This window comes from Betta splendens, chromosome 16 (assembly GCF_900634795.4).
Source record: "Betta splendens chromosome 16, fBetSpl5.4, whole genome shotgun sequence".
Taxonomy (NCBI): Eukaryota; Metazoa; Chordata; class Actinopteri; order Anabantiformes; family Osphronemidae; genus Betta; species Betta splendens.
In genome coordinates, this window is record NC_040896.2 from 14,058,457 (window position 1) to 14,079,217 (window position 20,761).

General features: G+C 47.5%; 4 protein-coding genes across 11 annotated transcripts; 1 reads left to right on the forward strand and 3 right to left on the reverse strand.

Moving 5' to 3' along the window:
* The first annotated feature begins 7,350 nt into the window (after positions 1-7,350).
* LOC114843741 (hairy/enhancer-of-split related with YRPW motif protein 1-like) lies at positions 7,351-9,687 on the forward strand. Its single transcript, XM_029130566.3, has 6 exons — positions 7,351-7,566; positions 7,661-7,909; positions 8,038-8,110; positions 8,188-8,271; positions 8,359-8,440; positions 8,590-9,687. The coding sequence occupies exons 2-6, from the start codon at positions 7,824-7,826 to the stop codon at positions 9,147-9,149; spliced, it is 885 nt and encodes a 294-aa protein (XP_028986399.1). The 5' UTR covers positions 7,351-7,566; positions 7,661-7,823; the 3' UTR covers positions 9,150-9,687.
* A 901-nt stretch (positions 9,688-10,588) lies between these two features.
* On the reverse strand, positions 10,589-13,926 carry stmn2a (stathmin 2a). Of its 2 annotated transcripts, none has more exons than XM_029130567.3 (5): positions 13,766-13,926; positions 12,352-12,447; positions 12,063-12,235; positions 11,788-11,979; positions 10,589-11,712 (listed from the first exon to the last, which is right to left on the reverse strand). In XM_029130567.3, the coding sequence occupies exons 1-5, from the start codon at positions 13,782-13,784 to the stop codon at positions 11,653-11,655; spliced, it is 540 nt and encodes a 179-aa protein (XP_028986400.1). In that variant the 5' UTR covers positions 13,785-13,926; the 3' UTR covers positions 10,589-11,652. The 2 variants fall into 2 exon arrangements, with proteins under 2 accessions (XP_028986400.1, XP_055359318.1); XM_055503343.1 differs by lacking the exon at positions 13,766-13,926 and adding an exon at positions 13,057-13,075.
* Positions 13,927-14,258: 332 nt separating this feature from the next.
* Positions 14,259-17,159, reverse strand: upp1 (uridine phosphorylase 1). The gene is made up of 8 exons (XM_029130564.3): positions 16,897-17,159; positions 16,633-16,703; positions 16,157-16,268; positions 15,924-16,082; positions 15,729-15,843; positions 15,091-15,300; positions 14,871-15,017; positions 14,259-14,789 (listed from the first exon to the last, which is right to left on the reverse strand). Exons 1-8 carry the CDS (start codon positions 17,011-17,013, stop codon positions 14,632-14,634), a joined length of 1,089 nt encoding a protein of 362 aa, XP_028986397.1. The 5' UTR covers positions 17,014-17,159; the 3' UTR covers positions 14,259-14,631.
* A 308-nt stretch (positions 17,160-17,467) lies between these two features.
* On the reverse strand, positions 17,468-20,498 carry gra (granulito). 7 transcript variants are annotated; one of them, XM_029130570.3, is made up of 8 exons: positions 19,896-20,298; positions 19,533-19,644; positions 19,396-19,451; positions 18,730-18,784; positions 18,397-18,503; positions 18,235-18,293; positions 18,089-18,129; positions 17,468-17,756 (listed from the first exon to the last, which is right to left on the reverse strand). In XM_029130570.3, the coding sequence occupies exons 1-7, from the start codon at positions 19,962-19,964 to the stop codon at positions 18,102-18,104; spliced, it is 486 nt and encodes a 161-aa protein (XP_028986403.1). In that variant the 5' UTR covers positions 19,965-20,298; the 3' UTR covers positions 17,468-17,756; positions 18,089-18,101. The 7 variants fall into 7 exon arrangements, with proteins under 7 accessions (XP_028986403.1, XP_028986402.1, XP_028986408.1 ...); XM_029130569.3 differs by having other exon boundaries at positions 17,468-17,785; positions 19,896-20,296; XM_029130575.3 differs by lacking the exon at positions 19,896-20,298 and adding an exon at positions 20,341-20,498 and having other exon boundaries at positions 17,468-18,129; positions 19,533-19,647.
* Positions 20,499-20,761: the final 263 nt, after the last annotated feature.

A 20,761-nucleotide genomic window follows, 5' to 3' on the forward strand; every position in this document is an offset into this window, starting at 1 on the left:
TATTTGTTCCAGGATTTCGATGTCGTCGCTGCCAGTGAGGTGTCGCCATCTAGTGACCAAATACAACCAGTACCGCCTCCTCCTCACTGCTCTCAACCTGTCTGGAACGTGTCCTCCTTCACTGCCCTCATCGCCCTCTGCAGCCCGGTTTTCCTCAGCATCAGCCCTCCTCAGTTTAACACCATCTCCACAAACAATAAACGGTATTCACAAGTTATGACAGTTTAAACCTTAAATACGCAGCTGCAGTCTTAGACTGACATACGTCCTTACGAGGCGGTGCGCGCTCCCGCGGAACACACTAATTAGGGGTGAGGCTCCAGAGCGTGTTTACGTCTTTGACCAGGTGTGTTGATTTCCGTAATTAACGGAGAATGGGGACGAGTGTTAGACCGAATGTAATGATCACGTTTGTTTTATTTTTTTATATAACAAACAGATACAGTTGTTATGCAAATAAATACATAAAAAGACTATGAATATATATTATATATTTCTATGGGTGAAATCCAGTTTTGCCCAGTAGGTGGCGCCTGCTAGATACAAATGAATACTATGGACAGTTGAAAATGGGCCATGATAGATACATTTTAATATTAATTTGCCTTTAGATGTGAACTTGTGTGGTTTGTGTTCCTTCTCAGTTATTTCAAACTAAGAAGTGATGCTGAACGCCAGTGTCAAACTGCAGACGCACTGGCTCAGCTGTACCTGTGGCTGATGCAGGTCATCAGTGATAGTGATAGTTGGAGCAACCTGGGGACCAGGTTCATCACTCACTCCTGCACCGGGGACATGACCCTTTACGCCCTCCTGGTGATGTCAGCAGAGCATTGCAGTAGGCCTTCCACTCAAAGTATTAAACACATAAACCACATGTAGGAGGATCAAGTATAAATACAAAACCTCTTATTCTGCTGTGTGTTAGATATTCTTTTAATTTATTTAAAGGCTTAAATGTAAAACCCATAATAAACAAAGTTGTACAAGCACAGTATTAGATTTTTTTTCCATCTTTGTTTGAACTTTTCATCTCATTCAAGCTAATTTGTCTGTGTAAAACCAGTGCAATGTCGAATGTGAATAGTGTCATTGTTTTGTTTTTAACAATAACAACAAAATTAGAAGAAACAGCTTTTTAGTTTGGTCGTGTCGTAAGTTGGTGTAAGAGCTCACCAGTGCTGCTGCAGCTGCTAAATGTCTCAAAGAGATCAAAGTGGAGAGAGAAATGAGCAAATCAGATTCAGATCAGATGAGTGCCCTGTGACATATCTCTTCATTGGATTAGGGAGGATTGAACATCAAACACGGACGCCTCCCGCTATGCAATATTTTCACATTTGACTCTAAAAAGTCTCTCGGGCGTTTTTTGAGATCCAGCTGCTTCTTAGTAATGAAAACCTAAAATCAATCCAAAAGTATCAAATCTATCTAACAAAATACAGTTTGCTAGTAAGTGGTGTTAATCTCAGCAACACAAACATTTTAGGCTATGAAATATGCTGGAACTGCTATTTTATTACCTGCATTATTATTGTCTGGAATGGAGATGGTGACAGTTCACAGAAACTCCTTGTCAAAAATTGTTGAAATAGCTTTTCAACAAGCTTTTTAGCTCTTAAAACGTGTTAAACCTGGATACAATATTGGATTTCCAGTTGGTGCTGATGTGATAATTGAAGAGGCTGGGCTCTAATATATGGTGGAATGTTGTCTGCCTGTCCCATAATCCGATTACGTGTTGTTCTGTCACCCGGCGCTTCTCTGCATACATGCAGGTGCCGTCCAGAAGACACAGAGCCCATCTAATGAACATGAACTCTTGCTGGCAGCCACATAGAAGTCTTTTCCTTCTGGTTTTCATCAACACTTCAGCCCCCATTGATGGGAGAACAGTGGCCGTGGACAAAAGCTGTATATACTGTACAAACACAGCTCTGAGCGGCAGCACACTGACTCATTCTTCAGTGTGTGTGAGAACGGAGGGGGACCCCTTTCAGCTCCTTTGTGTTGGTGTCTGTCAACAGTGTAGTTGGAGGCAGAGGCCATTGTGGCGGCCAGTGTTTCGTATTGACACAGGGCCTCGCTCAACTTGTTCCCAGGGTCCAACCTGAGCACTCATGAATAATGGAGAGAGGATCCTCAGGGCCGAAGGGGAAGCTCGCGAGTCCGACCGGGCGACCGGGACGGACCCAAGCGGCAGCGTTCGGTGTCAGCAGGTAAAATGGAGGTCACAGCTGGTCACAGTCGCGGTGAACTTTGCCCGCGTCCGACGACCAGCGCTTCATGAAGACGAGCAGCACGAGGGCTCAACGTGTTTAAGTCACACCTGTTAATGAACACAGATCAAAGATGATTTAACCTTTTCTAGATAAAGACCGTGGGTCCCTGAAATACTCAAGAAATAAAACATTTCCAAAAGTATGAAGATCATATTTTAAAGTCACTGAAATGAGCAATTGGGTGCGTGCAAAGGATCGGCACCAACAGAGGCCATGGCTTCGTGTCTGGTTCCCAGCAGGTCCCAAGCATCTGCTAAGAGGCTCACACGACCTGAGCGAAATGCCCTCTCCTCTCTGCCTTTTTACACGGCTGCTGGAGGAGGAGGAACCAGAGGCCAGGGTGGGCGCCAACAGTCCTGCACAGCCAGTGTGTGTGTGTGTGTGTGTGTGTGTGTGTGTGTGGAGGTCAGAGAGGTGCCTCTTGCTTGTGTGCTTTGAGCTTTTTCATGCTTCCTGCTTTGATCTTCTTTCTCATCCCTTCATCCCACACGCTCCCTGCGCTCCAGGCTTCTGGTTTGCAGCACACTGACAGTAGGGCTGCAGAGGGGCTGGGGGGAGGAGGGGGGCTCTGGGTGAGTGTGGGGGGTGCCTGCCTCTCACAGAGACACTGCTTGCTCTGTGAGCCCGAGCTGCCAATGGGCCACAGCCACCGGGTGCAGGGCGCAGTGGGCGGAGGGCTCGCCAGGAGCCGGAGTGATGGATACTGTACAGTTCTGTGCCTCCGTTTAATGCTCGCTTAGATCCCGCAGCAGTGGGACGAAACTCATGTGTGGAGAAAGAGCTGCCATTGCTCAGAGAGCGCCCTTCTGACCCCTGACAACATGGGAAAGTGCAGCCCTCAGCTGGTAGGTATTTAAAGCCTGCAACAGTCAGAATCCCTGATAAATCACTCGGCGTGAGGCCTCTCGCATGAAACCATTATTTCCTCGGACTCAGGTGCTCCTCACGCTTTTGCTATGCGAGTTGCAGGAGCGCGACGGTCACGTGAACGGGCGGCAGAGCCGATTGTTGTGCCTCTGCCCAGACGCACGCGAGTCCACCCGCGCCCACCTGCTGAGACGAGGCCAGGAAACAGATGCCACGGCACAAAGCAGAGCCTCTAATTGAAGAGTAATTGGAAGGAGGAGCACTTACCTTTATTTGGACATGTGGTAAATGTTAGTCTGTGAGAGACGAGTCGCCCGTCTCCGCAGATGCCTGCACTTAATATTTCATGACACACGTGGAGGGAGGGCTTTCACGGGGCCTCCCCTGTGCAGCTCTGCAGCCAAATAACCATCCCTTCAACACAAAGATGACGGGCATCATTAATATACTGACAAGTGTGGGGACAAAACAGCAGCAGATGCATGTAACCAGTCCAACGTGACACTAATCATGCTGTTAAGATAATAAACAGAGGTGCAGGTTTTTGATTTCTGCAAAATAAACTATTCAGATGAAAACAATGATTGAAGCAAAACCTTTGAAGTGGGTGGATTATGTTATGAAAAATAATTTACACAGACAGATCGAAGTAACGATGGAATTAACAGCAGGATTTGCTGGGATTCGGGTGCATGTTGTGCGCGCGGGGGGAAGAGGGAGACGGGGTAAAAAGAGCTGTGCTAACAGGCTTTCTGCAGATCACTGGCAGTTTGACTGCAGCAGAGAGTAATGGGGCTGGCAGGGCGGAATCAATTACTGGCCACAACAGATTTTCCCACAGGTCAGAGCTTGGGAAAGCAGTACTTTACTGCAGCGCAGACAGCTGGCACGGAGCATCCACTGGGAAAGGAGCCGGCTCACAGAAAAGACAACTTTTTTTGATCAACTTGGGACACGCCATTGACTCCGCTCTCCTCTTTTTTGTCCGTTCAGGCTTAGAATAAATACTTAGTCACCACTCGGAGTTTAACACAAGCTGGGAGACAAATACAAAGTAAAAAACTCAGCATCGGTGTTTGAGGGATGTGAAGAAGTTAGGAGAGTGTGATTGTTGATCTTCAGACTAGTTTTAAAACAGATTTCTATCACACACACGCACACACACACAATAATAATTTAATAATTCATTTAACAGCATCAGGTCCCCTCTGCGTGACGTAAACCAGCAGATACATTTCAATTAGAGCCCGGGCGCGTCTTCAACTCACCCCCTACGGTCTCACACATACCCTCTATTGATATGCAAACAGTGTTTTTCCTGTGGCAACACAATGTGTGGGCTCAAAGCAGCGAGCGCCGCGGTCTTCCTTTCTCTGTGTCGACATCACGTGCAGTCTCCTGTTGCGCTTATTTAGGAACCCGTCTTGTGATCTGCCTTCCCTCCATTGTGGACTCGCATTAGTGAACTGGTACTGGGCAGCATACTGGTAAACCTCACGGACAATGTGATTGGAAGAGGCCATTGTGCAGGAGCGTGCAGCCTCGTAGAGGAACGGATGGAATAGGTTTTATTTACTCTGGGCATTCATGTTGTTTTTACTGAATCCGGCTCGTAGCGTTGTCCATATCAGAGTTCAAAGAAGTGTGCGACTCTTTTCTAAATGGTGCTCATGCCCTGTAATTGACGCTAAGCCCTGTAATTGGCAGCCAGTTCTGAGATCCTGGAGTCAGTAGTATAACCTGAGGAGCTGTCCTCAGAAAAAAAAAACCCTGCTAAACAAAGAAACAAGGAAGTTAATATATCCTCTCTGAGTTTACCTATCCCAGAATCACAAGGAGAAAGGGTGCCAACAAAGGCAGGAAGGTAAAGAATGAGGCGGTGTATTATGGCAAAAACAGTGAGAATGGGTCTGGTCCCTGCCCAATATAGCGCCTGGGTGCTGACTGGAACCAGAGGGGACAGACAGGAAGCCGTGGCCCATAGGATAACATTGTTGTGTGGAAACGGTGTGGGAGACGTTTCCCTCGCTCGCACCAGCATGGGTGGCATTTATACGTCTTACATAACGCTCTTCAAAGTTCATAAGTCTGCACACGCAGCCTGCCTGCGTCGGACGGGCTGCGATCCCCCCCCCCCCCCACACACACACACACACTGGCAGTCGCTGACTGACAGGTATAAAATGTCAGGGTGGTGTGCACACAGGATGCAGGCACGGCTGCGAGCGCCGCTGCCGCCGACAGCCCCAACGGTTGACATAGTAAATCAATCCTGATGGGAGGGCGGGTAGGACGGAGGCAAGGGGTGACGTGGGGGGGGGGGGGGGGGGGGTGCGCAGGTTGGGGTCCAATGGGACTGAGCCGGCCTCTGTCAGACACACTCAGCCACTCAGCCGGCCGGGGGGGGGGAGGCTGTTGACGGGTGGGAGAACACTCGCCGGGAAGCGCTCACACGGAGATTGAGTTACCACGGAATTAGATCAGGGCTGTGGGAAACAGCACCTCCTAAACACACACGCACACACACACGCAGACGCGCCAGCACACATTCAGGTCGCACTCTCGCACACAAAGAGTCACCAAGGGAAACCTAAGGGAAGATTGAGGAAGGCAGCTGGGCACACGCCAGTTTCAAACAAATGCTTGCTTATACCTCTTAGCTTCCTGGCACTGGCTTGACAGCAGCGCCTCCAGGCCGGTGCTGAGTCGGGCCCGCGGTCAACGCACAGTTCGGCATCGTGTTCGAGTTATTGGATGAGGCCTGAAGATGAAACGGAGGAGCCAGTGAGCTCGGGATACACACACCGTGGGCGGACAGGACGTTTTACGCGTCCGCATTTAAATTCACGAAGGGGTAGATGTTGTGAAATGTCAAGGTTTTCAGTAGAAGAATCATAATTATGCCTAATGGTCCACAGGAATGTCAGCGCTAATGTGAAGGACCTTGACATTCAGGTGTTGGAAGAATGGTTAGTGTCCATTTAACACACACCATGTGAACCCAGAGGCTTATTACTATAATCGCATGATAAACAATTCTGAAGTGATCCCAAATATACTCAGACATTCAGCTGTGAGTCACGCAAGGGTCACGTGCGCTGATGTCTGGAGGAATCAGGACTTTGAATGAGCTACCTGGGATCCGTGTCGGTGTGTATCTGTCCACATGAGCTTCGGGAGTGTTTCGGTCCTGGGTAATGCAAACGTAGAGGTCCATAAATCAGAGAAGTGGACTGTGGGAGTGTGGAAGTGCATGAAATGGGCACAGGTACAGGGATTTGGTGTGTGTGTGTGTGTGTGTGTGTGTGTGTGTGTGTGTGTGTGTGTGTGTGTGTGTGTGTGTGTGTGTGTGTGTGTGTGTGTGTGTGTGTGTGTGTGTGTGTGCGTGCGTGTGTGTGAGGCTCATCCCAGCCCCACGGCATCAGAATAACACTGAACACGGCGAGCCTGCGCTCCGTGTCTGTCACCACTGAAGCCCCTCTGATGCTTTGGGAGCAGCATGTTTCCCTGCAGTTGCTCGCTGGAATCAAACTCTCATCCGCACTTGTGCGGCTCCCGGCGCAGCGAGTTAACAACTGACCTGACGGACAGCGCGGAGAAACAGCTGCTCCTCTACAAGGTGCTGGATTGGAGGACGGTGGTGGTGGGGGGGGGGTCACGCTCCCTCTGATGGCTTTACCAGACGCACCCCACTGAAAGTGCTGCTGTTTCCCACAGACAGGACTCATATCTTCATTTTACAGCTGTTTTATGCTATTAGAAGTGTCCAACTACTGGATATGATGGAAGCAGTAGACGTCGCTTAGTTTGTGGGGCAGTCATGGTTTTATCTACAACAAATGAGACAGTTTGACTTTTTTTTGCTTTTGTGATGTCACTTTGTTCCCTGACAAACACGGTGCATGTCTTCATGGGTCACTGTTTACTATGGATCATGCATGAAGGCATCACTTTTGGTTCGCCGTGTTTTCCCTAATACATTTTGAAAAAAACAAGCAGAAGCGATCAGTGGAAGGAAAGCAGCTCCTACTCATTATCGAGGTCAAGTTATCACACCTTCCTCAGACCCTGCGCCTCGAACCCAAGTGTGGTTTTCATTAGAAAAAAAAAATCCTAGCTCGATCTTCTCCAAACATTTCTGTTCCTCTCTCCCCGTTTCCAGCCACTGGTGGATGAATGGCTCCCCGCCTGTGCCAGTCGGATGACCTGTTTGCAGTGGCTGGAGGTGGGGGGCAGTTTCCTAGGAGAGCCTGGAAGCACGACTGACTAATGCTCAGCCTCGCGGCTGATCGATGCTGCTGTGGTGCCACACAGCTGACAGCGGACAATGAACAGCGCGCTCTGCTAATGGGCCGTGTGTCCCCAACCACACAGAAGAGCCGGGACACCGGGGACCTGACGCCGGGAGTCGCTTACAGTGATTTCATTTACTGTATTTTGTGTTACAGTTCACGCGCGGAGCTTTCTCCTGCCTGTGGTTTGAACGTTTTGCGTGGGCTGTATTTTAACAGGCTCAGGTCGCGTCGAGCCCCGCCCACCTCACGCCGGCGTCCCCGCCCTCCCCCGCACGGTGTGAAACCGATCATCTGACGCTTAAGCCGCCCGCCCGGAGTCCCCGCTGTCAGTGCGCCACCGCAGCTTTCTCTGGAAGGAGTCTCAGCAGCACGCGACGACATGAAGCGAAGCCACAACTACAGCTCATCAGACAGCGACCTGGACGACAACGTCGAGGTGGAGAAGGACAGTGGCGACGAAAATGGGTATGGAGGTCCTTCCACCTCATGTTTTAAAACAAGCTGCCCGTGTTTGCGTTCATCCGTCCTCACGTTATTTTGAGGTCGATGATTTAATTTGAAAATTAACCATTTCCTGCCATTCTACCTCTTAGGCAGCTTGATTCTCACGGCTCCATGTCACCCTCAACCACCACGCAAGTTCAAGCCAGAAAAAGGCGCAGAGGGGTGAGCGAACCTGCTGTTGCTGCCGCCACGCGCGCAGATGTTTCCTCTGTGACCTAACGGGGGTTTATATTTCACAGATCATTGAGAAACGGAGACGCGACCGGATCAATAACAGTCTGTCGGAGCTGAGAAGACTGGTGCCCAGTGCCTTTGAGAAGCAGGTACGTGTTGTTGGGACGCACGTGCACGTGCAGCGTTCAAATGCTCATCTCGTCGGTTTTATTAAAATGACCCAATTTCATTTTCAGGGATCCGCTAAGTTGGAAAAAGCGGAAATATTACAGATGACCGTGGACCATTTGAAGATGCTTCATGCGTCCGGTGGCAAAGGTGACTGCTTTTTGTCATTTTGCACTTCCCGGGATTACATAGAAAATACTGCTAGAGCTACAAGGCAACGAAGTCAAAGCTCCCACTGATCGTGAAAAGCTGCGTGAATCCATAGGTGACGCTTTTTGTCCGCTGTCCTCTGCTGACAGGTTACTTCGAGGCTCAGGCTCTCGCCAAGGACTACCACAGCCTGGGCTTCAGGGAGTGCCTGGCGGAGACGGCTCGCTACCTGAGCCTCATCGAGGGCCGGGACGGCGCCGACCCGCTCCGCGTGCGCCTGGTGTCCCACCTCAGCAGCTACGTCTCCCAGAGGGAGGCGCACGCTGGACTGGAACACTTGGCCTGGGGCTCTGCCTACGGGGCGGCCGCGGCCCACCTCCCCCACCCCCTGCTCCTCAGCCACCCCCAGGCCAGGACACCTGCACCCAAAAGCAGCCCGCCCTCCTCCTCCTCCTCCTCCTCTTCCTCCTCCACGTCCTCCTCCTCCGCCACGGAAGCATCTGGACTATCCAGGCTGAGCGCGCTGCCCCTCACTCTGCCCGTGCCGACGTCCAAGCTCTCGCCGCCGCCGCTCGTCTCCTCCGTCTCCTTCCCGCTCTCCTTCGGCGCGTTTCCCCTCATATCCCCGCTGGCCCTCAGCGCAGCCAGGCCCTCCTCCACCCCGTCGAAGCCCTACAGGCCTTGGGGCACGGAGATCGGGGCCTTCTGAAGCCAACAGCTGGACTGAAGGCAACAGCTGAGCTGTGGCCGCCGCAGAACAGAACGGACACCCTGCCTCATCTGATTTCATAGCAATAAGACGCGGAAGAACCAAGCGAACAGATTTTTTTTTTTTGCTAAGTATAGATGACTGGGACAGGTTTCCTCACAGCACGTGGTTACTCTGTTCTTTGCGGAAATGAAAACTATTTTAGTCAACATGCACTGTCTTCAGGGAGAGAGCTGATGATACCATGTGAATTATGGGCCATAAATACATTTCCTAAGCATAAAGAAGTGAGATTTCGTAAAGCAGACACTGATTCTTCAACATTTGTCCAGCACAAGTGTCTGTATGTACCATGACGTAGACTCGGCTTCTTGTGGGATTAGAACTACATGGAAAACACTAGACATGATAATTCCTATACTGCTGGAAAACTAACTACTTGTAAATTTGAAGGTTGCATTCTCTTATCTATTTGTGATATTTTTGTATAAATAAATTGATTTTAAATGTATAAAACATGACACATTTTTGATTCACACATCATCTGCAGGTGCGTTTTTGTTGCAATACCACAAAAGTTAATTATATGGCTTTTTATGAGTTCCTGATTATTGACTGAAAGGCAACTCCTTCACTGTGTGCCAGGTGAGTAACTAAATCCAAGAGCATTGTTGCCCCTTTGAATACCCAGGAAATCATTAAGAGCTGGAGGAAATCCTTTACAATGTTGGCCTGACCTCACCAGCTTGGGCTGGTCTGAAATGGAGACAATAGTGTGAACAGGATGGGGACATAGACGGAAAATGGTGAAAAAGTAACAACAACAAACAGACAACTGGGACAATAAGTCACTGCTAAGCTTGGAGTGTTCCTGCTCTGCTGTCAGTGACATATTTTTACTGGCTGTTTTTCGTCCGTGCAGTACCTCCGGCGTCCACGAGGGGCAGCCAATAGGCGTCAAGTCAGTGAACACGCTACAAAACGACACACCTTAAAGCGATTCGTTTTGATCCGTTTCGTTTTGAGGTCCTAAACTAAAGCAATGAAAGCGTAAAATATCAACGTCTCAATTTGATCTCTGCTTGAAATTTAAGATTTGGATTAAAATATAAATTATTTGTGATTCAATTATTCGATTTTTCATGATAAAATATATAAATATCTCACAGATAGAAGTCAGAAGTCTAAATTAGTCATTAGACGGCACTGAACATTTTTGAGCCCGTTTTTGTGGGTTTATGGTCTTTTTTTTGTTCAAGCAAGTCTGCCGCTGCCATCTAGTGGAGGAAAAACAGCCCTAATGAACATTATTTTATTGTTAACCTATGTTCATAGCCTCTGGAAGATTAGCTGTGGCCGTTTATAAATATATAACCCCAAATGAACTAAACAATGAACTAGAACGTGCACGGAAGAAGTCAATGAAGGGAAGCGTGGCATTGTCAGGATGTGTACATAACTGGTTCTTTTATTTGGCAGTTAACATTTTCCTTCCTCTTGAAGCACAGAAAAATCAGTGGATGGTGCATGCCATGTTCACAGAACCCCAAACCTTTATTCAGCAAAGCTTTCACAGAGAAATATATGAAGGGAGAAACACAAGCAGCAGAGGGTGCAGGCAGATATCAGCAGAATCGCATATTAAAAAGAGGCTAATAGAGAGTGCTGAACGTAAAGCGTCCCACATTTGATCTCCATCCAGTCCTAAAGAAGCTAACGGCGCCTGACATCCACACACACCCACACAGACATGTTGTCACTATCAATATCAAGGTGGGGCAAGAGCACATTCCACTGTCCAAGACACTATGCACGGTACCGGGATGGTGTCGTAACATTCAAGAGATGAATCCCAGAATACGGATCGGCCTAAAGAAGCATTCGCTACTGAATCGCAAGTGGGAACCTGCCATGTTTGTGCAGGTTGGGTGAAGACATTCTTAATAAAAAATAAAGCACCTATTGTTCATTGTCAAGCTCGTTTCGGAGGAAGTGGACGCTGTATGAAGCTGCGGGCGGTGTAGGAGAGTGAGCGTGACACCGATACCAGTGGAATATCGTGAGGAGTCTGTAGTCTATGAACACCGACCGTCGCTCTTCACACAAAGACACAGACGCATCATCATGACATCATCGGGAGCTTTCATGAGAAACGGGTTAGAGAGTCAAACCTCAAGAACCGAAACATGAACCAATAACGGAGCGTCAGCGCGGAACCGTGTTGTGTGAACCGATATACAGAGCTGGGGGGGAAAAAGCTATTTACACAATAATAGCCATATTGTCACATTTGCTCTAAAATCAACAAACCCATTCATTTCTCCAGGGAGTGTTACTGATGTTTGTATTCACTGATAATACTGACACTTGTGAGTACTGCTAAAGTGGTGTGTTGTGTGGTGGGGATGAGGTCCTCCGGGCCTCCGAGGTTGGGGGTCAGGGGAGGGGGGGGCAGGACTGAAGAGAGGCGTATGGACCATGGGAGTCAGGACTGGTGCGAGGCTCATGCTGTTTGCTCCACCATCAGCTCTTTGTTCCTGCGCACGACCGCTGCGCGTTTCTCCTGAAAACACCACAGCGACGTTAGTTTCATCCACTCACTAATGACTCGTGACCATTCCTGGTTGAGCGCTCGCACCTTCTCCTGTAGACGCTCCATCATGGCTGCCAGATGGGCCTCACGGTTCTCCTTGTTCTGCTCCATCTTCAGCTGGAGCTTCTCCTCGGCCATCCTGCTGAAGTTGCTGTTCTCCTCCATGGCCTTTAGCAACACGAACCTCTCGTGCTCCCGCTTCTCTGCCAAAGCGATCAGCACCTGCGTCTCCTGCATCTAAACATGCACAGCAACGGGGACGCAGTGACTGTCTGATGGCTCCTCTGTAACGCAACCAGCGCAACAGGGGGAATATTTACCCTCCTTCGCTCCTCGGCAGCTTCCAGTTTCCTCTCGATGTCGTCCAAGGAGATGTCCCTCTTTGGGGGCGATGGGAGGTTATGGGCCACGTTCGACACTGGAGACAGAGGCTTGAGGATCACCTCAAAGGCCTGGCCTGATGCCCGCTTGTTTATAGGCTTGACCTCCATGTCTGCAAACCAAACAATTATGCTGAGGTTACCGGCAAAATCCCGATTCAGCAGCACAGCAAAAGTCCAATAATTTGCTTTGTGCACCAGGAGAATGGATGCTAGAGCTCGTGCATACCTTCGAACTCACGCACGAGCTTGTTGCGTGACTCTGGGTAGAAACAGGAGCAGATGAGGGAGAGGACGGACAGCTCCTTCATCTTTTCTTTGTACGCTGAGGGAAGATGAACACACAGAGCAGCATCCGGGTGAGAACTGTGAAAGATGCTAATTAGCCCCCTGCTACTGTTATAACACTCTACACACAATACACAATTAAATTAGGAGATTTTACGTCATGAAAAGAAAATGGTTCAATTTGATGCGCCGAGCATTTATTGGGCTAAAACGCATTGAGGTGCTGTGATCACAGATCAAACAAGCGTCACTGTTACTTCAATCGGTGGTTATAAGAAGACATTTTGGTTCAGGCCGTTTCCCCCCATGCGCGCTGACTCGCTGACTTTGCCAGCGTGCCCACATGGCTCGGTCAGTGTCACTAAGCGTTCTGCAGCAACGGCCAGTGTGTGCTGTGTGTGTTGCTGCAGGGCTGCCCCCCCATGCACCTGCCTGCACCTCTGCCTCCACACAAACACAACACAACCAAACCAGCTTCTTTAGAAAATCACTAAATGATGTGCTTACGTTGCACTGATGCCAGTTAGAGGCTAAAGAGCCTCATGAAAACAAAGATGCTAAGAGTCTGGCCTGCAACAATAACTGGCCATCGGGCAGGATGACTAAGACAGGCTGTTAAGAGAATTTCTATATGGTCTGAACTTACGTCTGACCGTTAGATGTTGTTGCAAAATAAACGACAGCTCGTCAGACACAGCTGGTGATGCATCCTTGGCAGAGAGGAATGAGGAAAAACCTGAGGAAAACGAGCGGACCTTAAATAGACGAGGAAAACGAACACGTCCGGGTCCCAGAAAAGGCTTTTTTAATAACCAGCTGGAGCTCGTTTGCTTAAATGACAGCAGCATGATAGAAAAACGAGCCGTCTCGGCTTCACCGTCGGCAGCTCAGCATCTTGGGTGGGGTCCGTCTGCATTATGCTGCATGTTGGGGCCGCTGTAGCATGAGCCGCGGGCGCAGCGTTGTAAATACACCTGTCTGCAGCAAATCCGCACCGGCGGATTATCCACTGTTACATAATGTTAGATGAAAAGGAACGAGGAGGAGGAGGACACACAGAGGAGGATAATGACCGAGACGTCTGAGTTACCTAATAACGGAGGATGCTTTGTGTCAATCCCTGTTTCTCGCAATCAGAGACTCCAGAGGTGAGTCGACAGATCGTGCTAAATAAAGGGGGAGCATCTAAATTCATCCACTCGTTCATTAGACACATTTCATTGGAGAAGCACGATCCACATCCGCAGACTGCACCGGGCCGACGCGAGCTCCGAGACGCGACGGACGCATCCATCCATCATTTCATCCATCCACCCACCGTTTTTTTTAATCAGAACCCGTCCGAACGTGCTTACCGGTCGCTGTTTTGGCCATGGCTGCGTGTTTCTCCGCAGAGGTTGCTGTAGCTCTGTTCAGGTGAACGGCGATTCTCCTTAAGGCACTGAATCAGCGAACAGTCCGGCAGGATCGTATGGCACGCGAGAAGGTGGGAGCGCTGCGCACGGGAGCGCGCACGAAGACCCTCCTCTGTGCTCTGACGCGCAGCGCGGTGATTTGACTAGAAACACAGCATGGCACAGTCGCACAGCAGCATTCACAGTGACTATATTAGTGTTATTTCATATTCAACAGTGTTCTTTGAATCTTTATATAGTTCTTCCGTGCGTTTTTTAGCACCCAACTAGTCCTTCATCATTTCAGGTGCAGAAAACATTCAAATATCAAAAAGTTTGTTATTTTAAGGACAGGTGGGCTTCTATTCTCATCTTTAATATTTCGAAAACAAATATGAAACAACTTAATGTACATCTTGCAAGAAAATCAACAAATTTCATCAGGACACGTGTGTATCAGTCAGAATCAGCTTTTTAATGAAAGTGGACATTTGACCTGTGAGCAGGAAAAGTACAGGATTTAACTGATGTTCCAGCAGCCTGGAATAAGTGGCTCATCATGTACACCTGTGCTTTATCTGCAGTGAGAGTTCAATAATAACAGTCATCAAGTAGTTCAAGTTTTACAGGCAGGAACTTTGACTATTGTTTAAGGAAAAGGCAGTTTCTTCAAAGACATCTTTGAGGACCATAAGCTGGAATATCAAAACTGCATTCAATACATGAGGTAAAATACCATAACCAACTAAATCTGTCAAAGGAAAACAAGCAAGTGCACCATTAAATGATTTAAAGCTGACTTTTCACATTTGCCCCTGTGAGAATCGTCACACTCGGCTTCCTGCTGCTTTGGCCTTCAGCTGCTTTTTAATGTAGCAGCTAACAAGTGTCTGAGGCCGTTGCTGGTAATCGTGGAGGACCTCATGAGAGCTGCTCAGCTGATCCCCCTTCAGTCGATCCAGTAAGGTCACACAAACTACAGCAGCTTTACGGGGGGGAGATAACCATTAGACACTGAGCATGCTGGGAGGACAACCAGTACATTGCTGATGTTGTGTTTTCTTACCTCGCAGACCACTCAGCTTGCACATAGCAGCAAAAACCGATGACTCCATTTCAATATTGCACACTCCTGCTGCGCCGGCTTTACTGAGGTAGTCCTGTTTATCCTTCTCAGTGTACGAGCAGAAAGCACCATCCAAACGGGCCTGCCCTGGTTGATCAAAGAGGCCAATTACACGTGGACTAGTGTGAATCAATGTAAACACGCTGATCTACGCTCATACCTTCATAGAAATCGAGCGTGCACATGGTGTTGCCGATCACGGTCTTGAACCGGTTCAGCTCCTGGCTGCACTGCAGGAGCTCCCCAGCCAGGCTCTGGTCCAGGTCCGTGTTCCGCACGACCGTCTTCCCCAGGATCACCTGCTCAAACTTAGGTAGGAAGGTGGCATCCACAGACTGCTTGGTGACGACGACTGTGCCAGGCTCAAGCCCTGAAAATAAAAAACGGTAACTGACATGAATTCATGTCCTAAAGCCTTCATATTAAATGACTAATTCAGATAACATGTAACTTGGGTTAGAATTAGACTGATAGTATAGTGTAAAAAGGATTCTAGACTCAAATGGCAATCTGATCGGTCTACAAATACAAAACATTTCGAACAACAATGCACAACAACTCCTGGGACATTTCGTAAGAAACGAAACTAAAAGCGTTTATTTGTGGTCTGATTGCTGTCCGGCTCCCTCTTGTGGTAAAACAACAGCATTGCATCTTCTGGTATCATGTGTCCAGTTCTTTAACCCATCTATCATCTATCCCAAAGGGAGCAGGAAGGAGTCAAACCATTTCCAGCGTTCACCGGAGGGACAGACCAACATTCACCCCCTCAGTCAAACCTAGTGGCCATTCGCTCACCTATTCCCCCTGAGGTCCCGATGCGTATGACTGTAACGTCTGTGCAGCGCGCGTGATGGAGGAGCTTTATCAGCTCGTGCAGCATTATGGCAATGGACGGGATGCCCATCCCATGCTGGAAGAGAGAGAGCAGACTGGTAAATAAATGAGGGCACACGCACCCAACCGTGGACGGACGCGCTCATGTGTACGCACACTGACAGACAGCACAGGGCCAACTTTGTACATGGCGTAGCGGTCCGTTCCGGCACAGATGTTTGGGTACTCCGCAGCGGGGTCCTCCATACCGAGCTCAGCAGCCATGTATTCGATGAAGGATTTCATTCTCCAGGGGCTGCCCCCCACACACACGAACTGAGGGACACCACAGGTCAGCTACGGCAGAGGTCACGCTGTCACTCCACAACTAAAAACAGCAGAAGGTTTACTTTGACGTCTCCAAACATGGCCGGTAGGTCGTGGCTCGCGGTTCCTAGGCTGAAGTGGTAGAGGATGTCGTCCTTCAGGGCATCCAGGTGGGGGTTGTGCACACACACTGGACTGCAACGGTAAAAAAAAAGAGAGCAGATATTGACTTGTCAGTTCCAGCTCAATAATGTGACTGAGCTGCCATTTTATTTCAGCTCATGTGGCCACGAGCATTCCCATTTTTAAAACGTACTTATTTATTACACAGTATGTTGACACGTCTTTAAGGGGCCATAATCTGAATGTGTAATCATTTACAGATTATAAAGACACACTTTCAATTTAATGCTGTACAGTAACTATCAACCCTCACATCCTGACACGCCCCGTAGTTTCCTCACTTCATATGTAACCGCTCCAGCCTCAGGTCGTGTATGGTTCATATAGTAACTAAAGGCAGTAGCGCAGTAATGTGGGTCACACCGGGTCTTCTCACCTGCCGTCCTTCTCGCCCTTCGAGTCCATCTTCCTGAAAGCAGCCGTGGGACCGAGCTCAATGTCAGCGGTCTGTCGCCCAGCGAGACCCAATGAAAAACACAAGGAAGCGCAATTACAACACATTCATTATGAAATGATCCGCGATCACACACCGTAAAGTGCAGCGCGTTATAGAGAAGCGCTCATTAACGCCGCTTCATTTTAATAACTGATAAACGTATGAACTACGGCTCTAGGTTCGAAGCAGCAGAGGCTCGTTTACCTTTCGAGAGTAGTCGGCGCAGCAGGTTTCCCGGTGCGAGACGGAGTCAGTCAGCTCCACACGTCCGCGTGAAAGCCAGCCCACAGTGACGTCCGGTGCGTCACGGGCGGACGACATTCCCGCAGACTCCCGGGACGCGCGCCGCTCGGAAGCCACGGCACGTGGGAATTTACAGAATTATCCCACTCCCACGTCCACACGGGAAACCACGGTGTGTCGTGGAGACGGAGTGTCTGGACACGTCGAGTTTCCGCAATCTTTTTGTTTTACTTCAGATTCCTCTGCCCCGTCTGTTCCTTAATAATCATAGAGCAACCGTGATTTAGGATTAGTGTTTTTTTTTTCTTACTGGAGAACTGCTCTGAGGCTAAAGACTGCACCACCAGCTGAACTAGCAGCAGCTGACAGGGAGCAACTGTAAATACATAGACAGCACATGTTATTTATCAGCCACCACACAAACGTTCTGTCAAGATGCTGATAAAAGGCTGTAATGGTTAAACTGCATGCCACAGTATCACATCTAACCTTTGGGTTCATTAGAAATATTGTGCAAAAAAAAACAAGACTCTACAGAGATGAGTGTTGTTTTATTGTACATGCCTTGTACTGCCATTTTATACACACACACAGTAGCTGCTTAATTTACAAGTGAGTGTAAACCAGACTTCCTGCCCAAAGCTTCCTGTTTTAATATCTCTGAGCCATTAACAAGCGTTAGAAGGCTGAGTTTCCTGCTGACAGGCTAATATCACCGCCGGGTCGGACGGGAAGTACCTGGTCCACTTCGATCTCCGAGCAAATGTGTGGAGGTCACTCACAACCTCAAGATCCAGCCTACGCCTGTTGCTCTGAAAGAGCTACAGGACACTTCCATTTCAGTTACATGCTGGAAAGGAAATGTCAACACACCGACAGCAAAGTCAAAGTAAGTCCTTCTTGATAGAAGACCTTTATATGTTGAGCAAGAGTGGTTCAATTTTGCAATGCTTTTATAAAACATTACATTACTGTCATAAATTACAAAAGAAATGTATGAATGCTTTTATATAATAGTGATCCAAACAGCCCTAGGCCGCTAGATTACAAAACCCAAGATAAAACACACAAACCACACAAACTAGTATTAGCAATCTCACTACATAAAAACCATGCAAATTAAATAAACAAAGGAAACACTTTAGGATAACACCTGTGCAACTTTGTCAAATTGAGTGAACACCTTCTGCTGCCCTAAGGAACACAAAACAATTACTGTTAATGTGAAATCAAACATACAGTAGATTATCCAACCTGCATTTGGGGCTTGATGATACATTTAGGTTAGAATGCCCTCACCCTTCTTCCTTTCCACAGTTTGACATCAATTCATGAAGCCAAAGATGCCCAGGATCTCTCTGTTAGTGTAGTAGAAAAAACTGAATTCAAGCCAAACAACCCAACTTTCACTATCCTGATCACAATTCTATGTACTGTGATACAATACAATAGGGAACTTACTGCTTCAGTTAGGACTACAGGATGGTCTGGTAGAAACTTTGGCTTCTCTCTGGATGCAGGACAATTTGCTAACCCAATTAAAACATCCCTTGTGTAGGATATTCTCCCTACAAAAAAATTAAAAAGACAAATATAACTCCCTGCAGTACAATACAGTCCATGTTGTACGTGAACAGAAACAAACCCCCTTCATTTCATTTGCTGTCACATTTTCAGTGACGCCCCTGAGTTGTTCTCTGCTTGCAGCTGACATCCACAGTCACGGTCACCACTAACCTTTGCATATCCTCCCTTCTGGTCAGATCACACCACCATCTTACATAAAACACTTACCTTGCTTTTGTCTGGTCATGTTGACAATCTTGAGGAACTGCTCTATGCCAACTGTCTAAAAGATAGTCAGAAATATTTTAATCTTGACTCATTAAATGCCTACTGGGAAAATGTTTACATGAACTCGTTTTAAATGAGAAAAACACGCTCAGTGTGAATAATGATGATACTGATGACCCCAGTAATGCTATAGTGGTACAGAACACACACAATCAAAAGGAATATCAGGACAATTAAAAAGAAGCATAACAGTACTGTATAATCCCTAATGAACTATTTTGGGACACTTGGGAATTCTATGGAAAATAAGATTTGATCCTATGAAAATTTCTTCAGGTCAGCCATGAGGCATGATGATTGATCCTGATTAAAAAAAATTCTCGTCCTCCCTCATTTAGGGGGAAAGTTACAAAGGCAGCACCAACAGGATGAATGCTTAAAACAGTTTCACAATTCACATCAGCAAGTGAGTTTAACTAGTTTTGATCCAATCTGTGACTCTAATTTTAGGGAATATTACCATATGTGTAGCTTTATAACTCTGATAAGTACATTTGATATACAAGCAAAATTATTGGTTTGTTTAAATAGAAAACTAGTACAAACCTAAAATTATCACTGACATTGAAATAAAGCCTAAATGTTGCCTTGTTGGAGGTTTCTTACCACTTGATCCTCGTCCTCTCTCAGGGCCTTAGCTAACGCAGCATTAACTGCAGGCTCTGAACAAAGATGAGCACTGTGTTAACGGGGAACCAGACATGCGCCTTCTGTAGAGCTTACTGGTGGGACAGATGACTCACCAGCGTCCATGTGCATGCAGCGACGCAGGGGTCTTGCAGGCTCCAGGTGTTTTGTCGGGATTCTTCTCCTGGATACCTCCATTCTGGCGTCAGTGACGTTTAGGGAAGGGTTCTACTACGGAGGAGTGTCAACACGTGCACGAGTTGATAAGAGTTTGGAGTACTTTCCAAAGTGTGTTACTATCAGATGATAATTTCTATTTCAATTATACGGTCAGACAAAGTAGGCGATTCGTGTGAACTTTTGAATAAAGCGATAGATGAAACAATTAGCGGTAAGGGATTCCCAGGCGTCGTGAATGCACCATTACAGATATCGCAGGTAATTGCACATTTTTTTCTTTAAAAAAAAACTCATATTACCTGGTTAAATTCACCATCTTCTGTAGGAAGCACTTTTACGTTTGTTAATGAATAGTGACCGGTAGTCATAAAAAAGGCATCTCTACTACGCTGACTTTTCTGAAAGCCGGTAGAATTGTGTCTCCGCCACAGTAACGTGCTCCAGTCGCACACCGAACGTTAGCACGATAACAGTAGGCACCTGCCGTTTATAACGGTTCCAAATCCGCGTGCGGATTACGACCGCATCTATAAAAACAGGTTTAGTTCTCTACTTGTAATAGTCGTATTAGTTTGATGAGACAGTACGACAGATTTCAACTGAGGGCGTGTTGTTTGTACAGCAATGCTGCCTCTAGCTAAAAGCACTGGTCTAACAAGTAACAGAATGACAGGACCAGAAAGGTGCAAATGCTCGTCGCTGATATTTTGCGTCACATACAGATACAGTTAACTTGTACATCACCTGTCTTAAAATTTTTCTTCACTGTGGTTTTCTGTCTGCTGGCACCAGCGAAGTCATCCTAGTCAAAGAAAAAGGACAACTTCCGCTAACCTTTCAAAATAAAATATCCGTGCGCGTGCAAGTAGTCAGCGCAAAATTAAAACGAGTTGGACGAGTGGACGGAGTGAAGAGCTTCAAACTTTACCGAAGCTTGATGTGGACAAGTTTATTAAATGGAATATTGGAATAAGCTATCCACATCATGACCAGCATTGATAAAAGCTTTTCTTGTATAATTAAAATTATGTTTATCAGTCCACTATAATCCCTGGGTCTTCTATGATGTTAGTGTTTGCATTACGTTTAAAATAAAGAAAACATTCCTGCGCACCTCCTTGTGTTTTTTGTGGACAATCTTTTCTTTCTAGAGAAAAATATATTG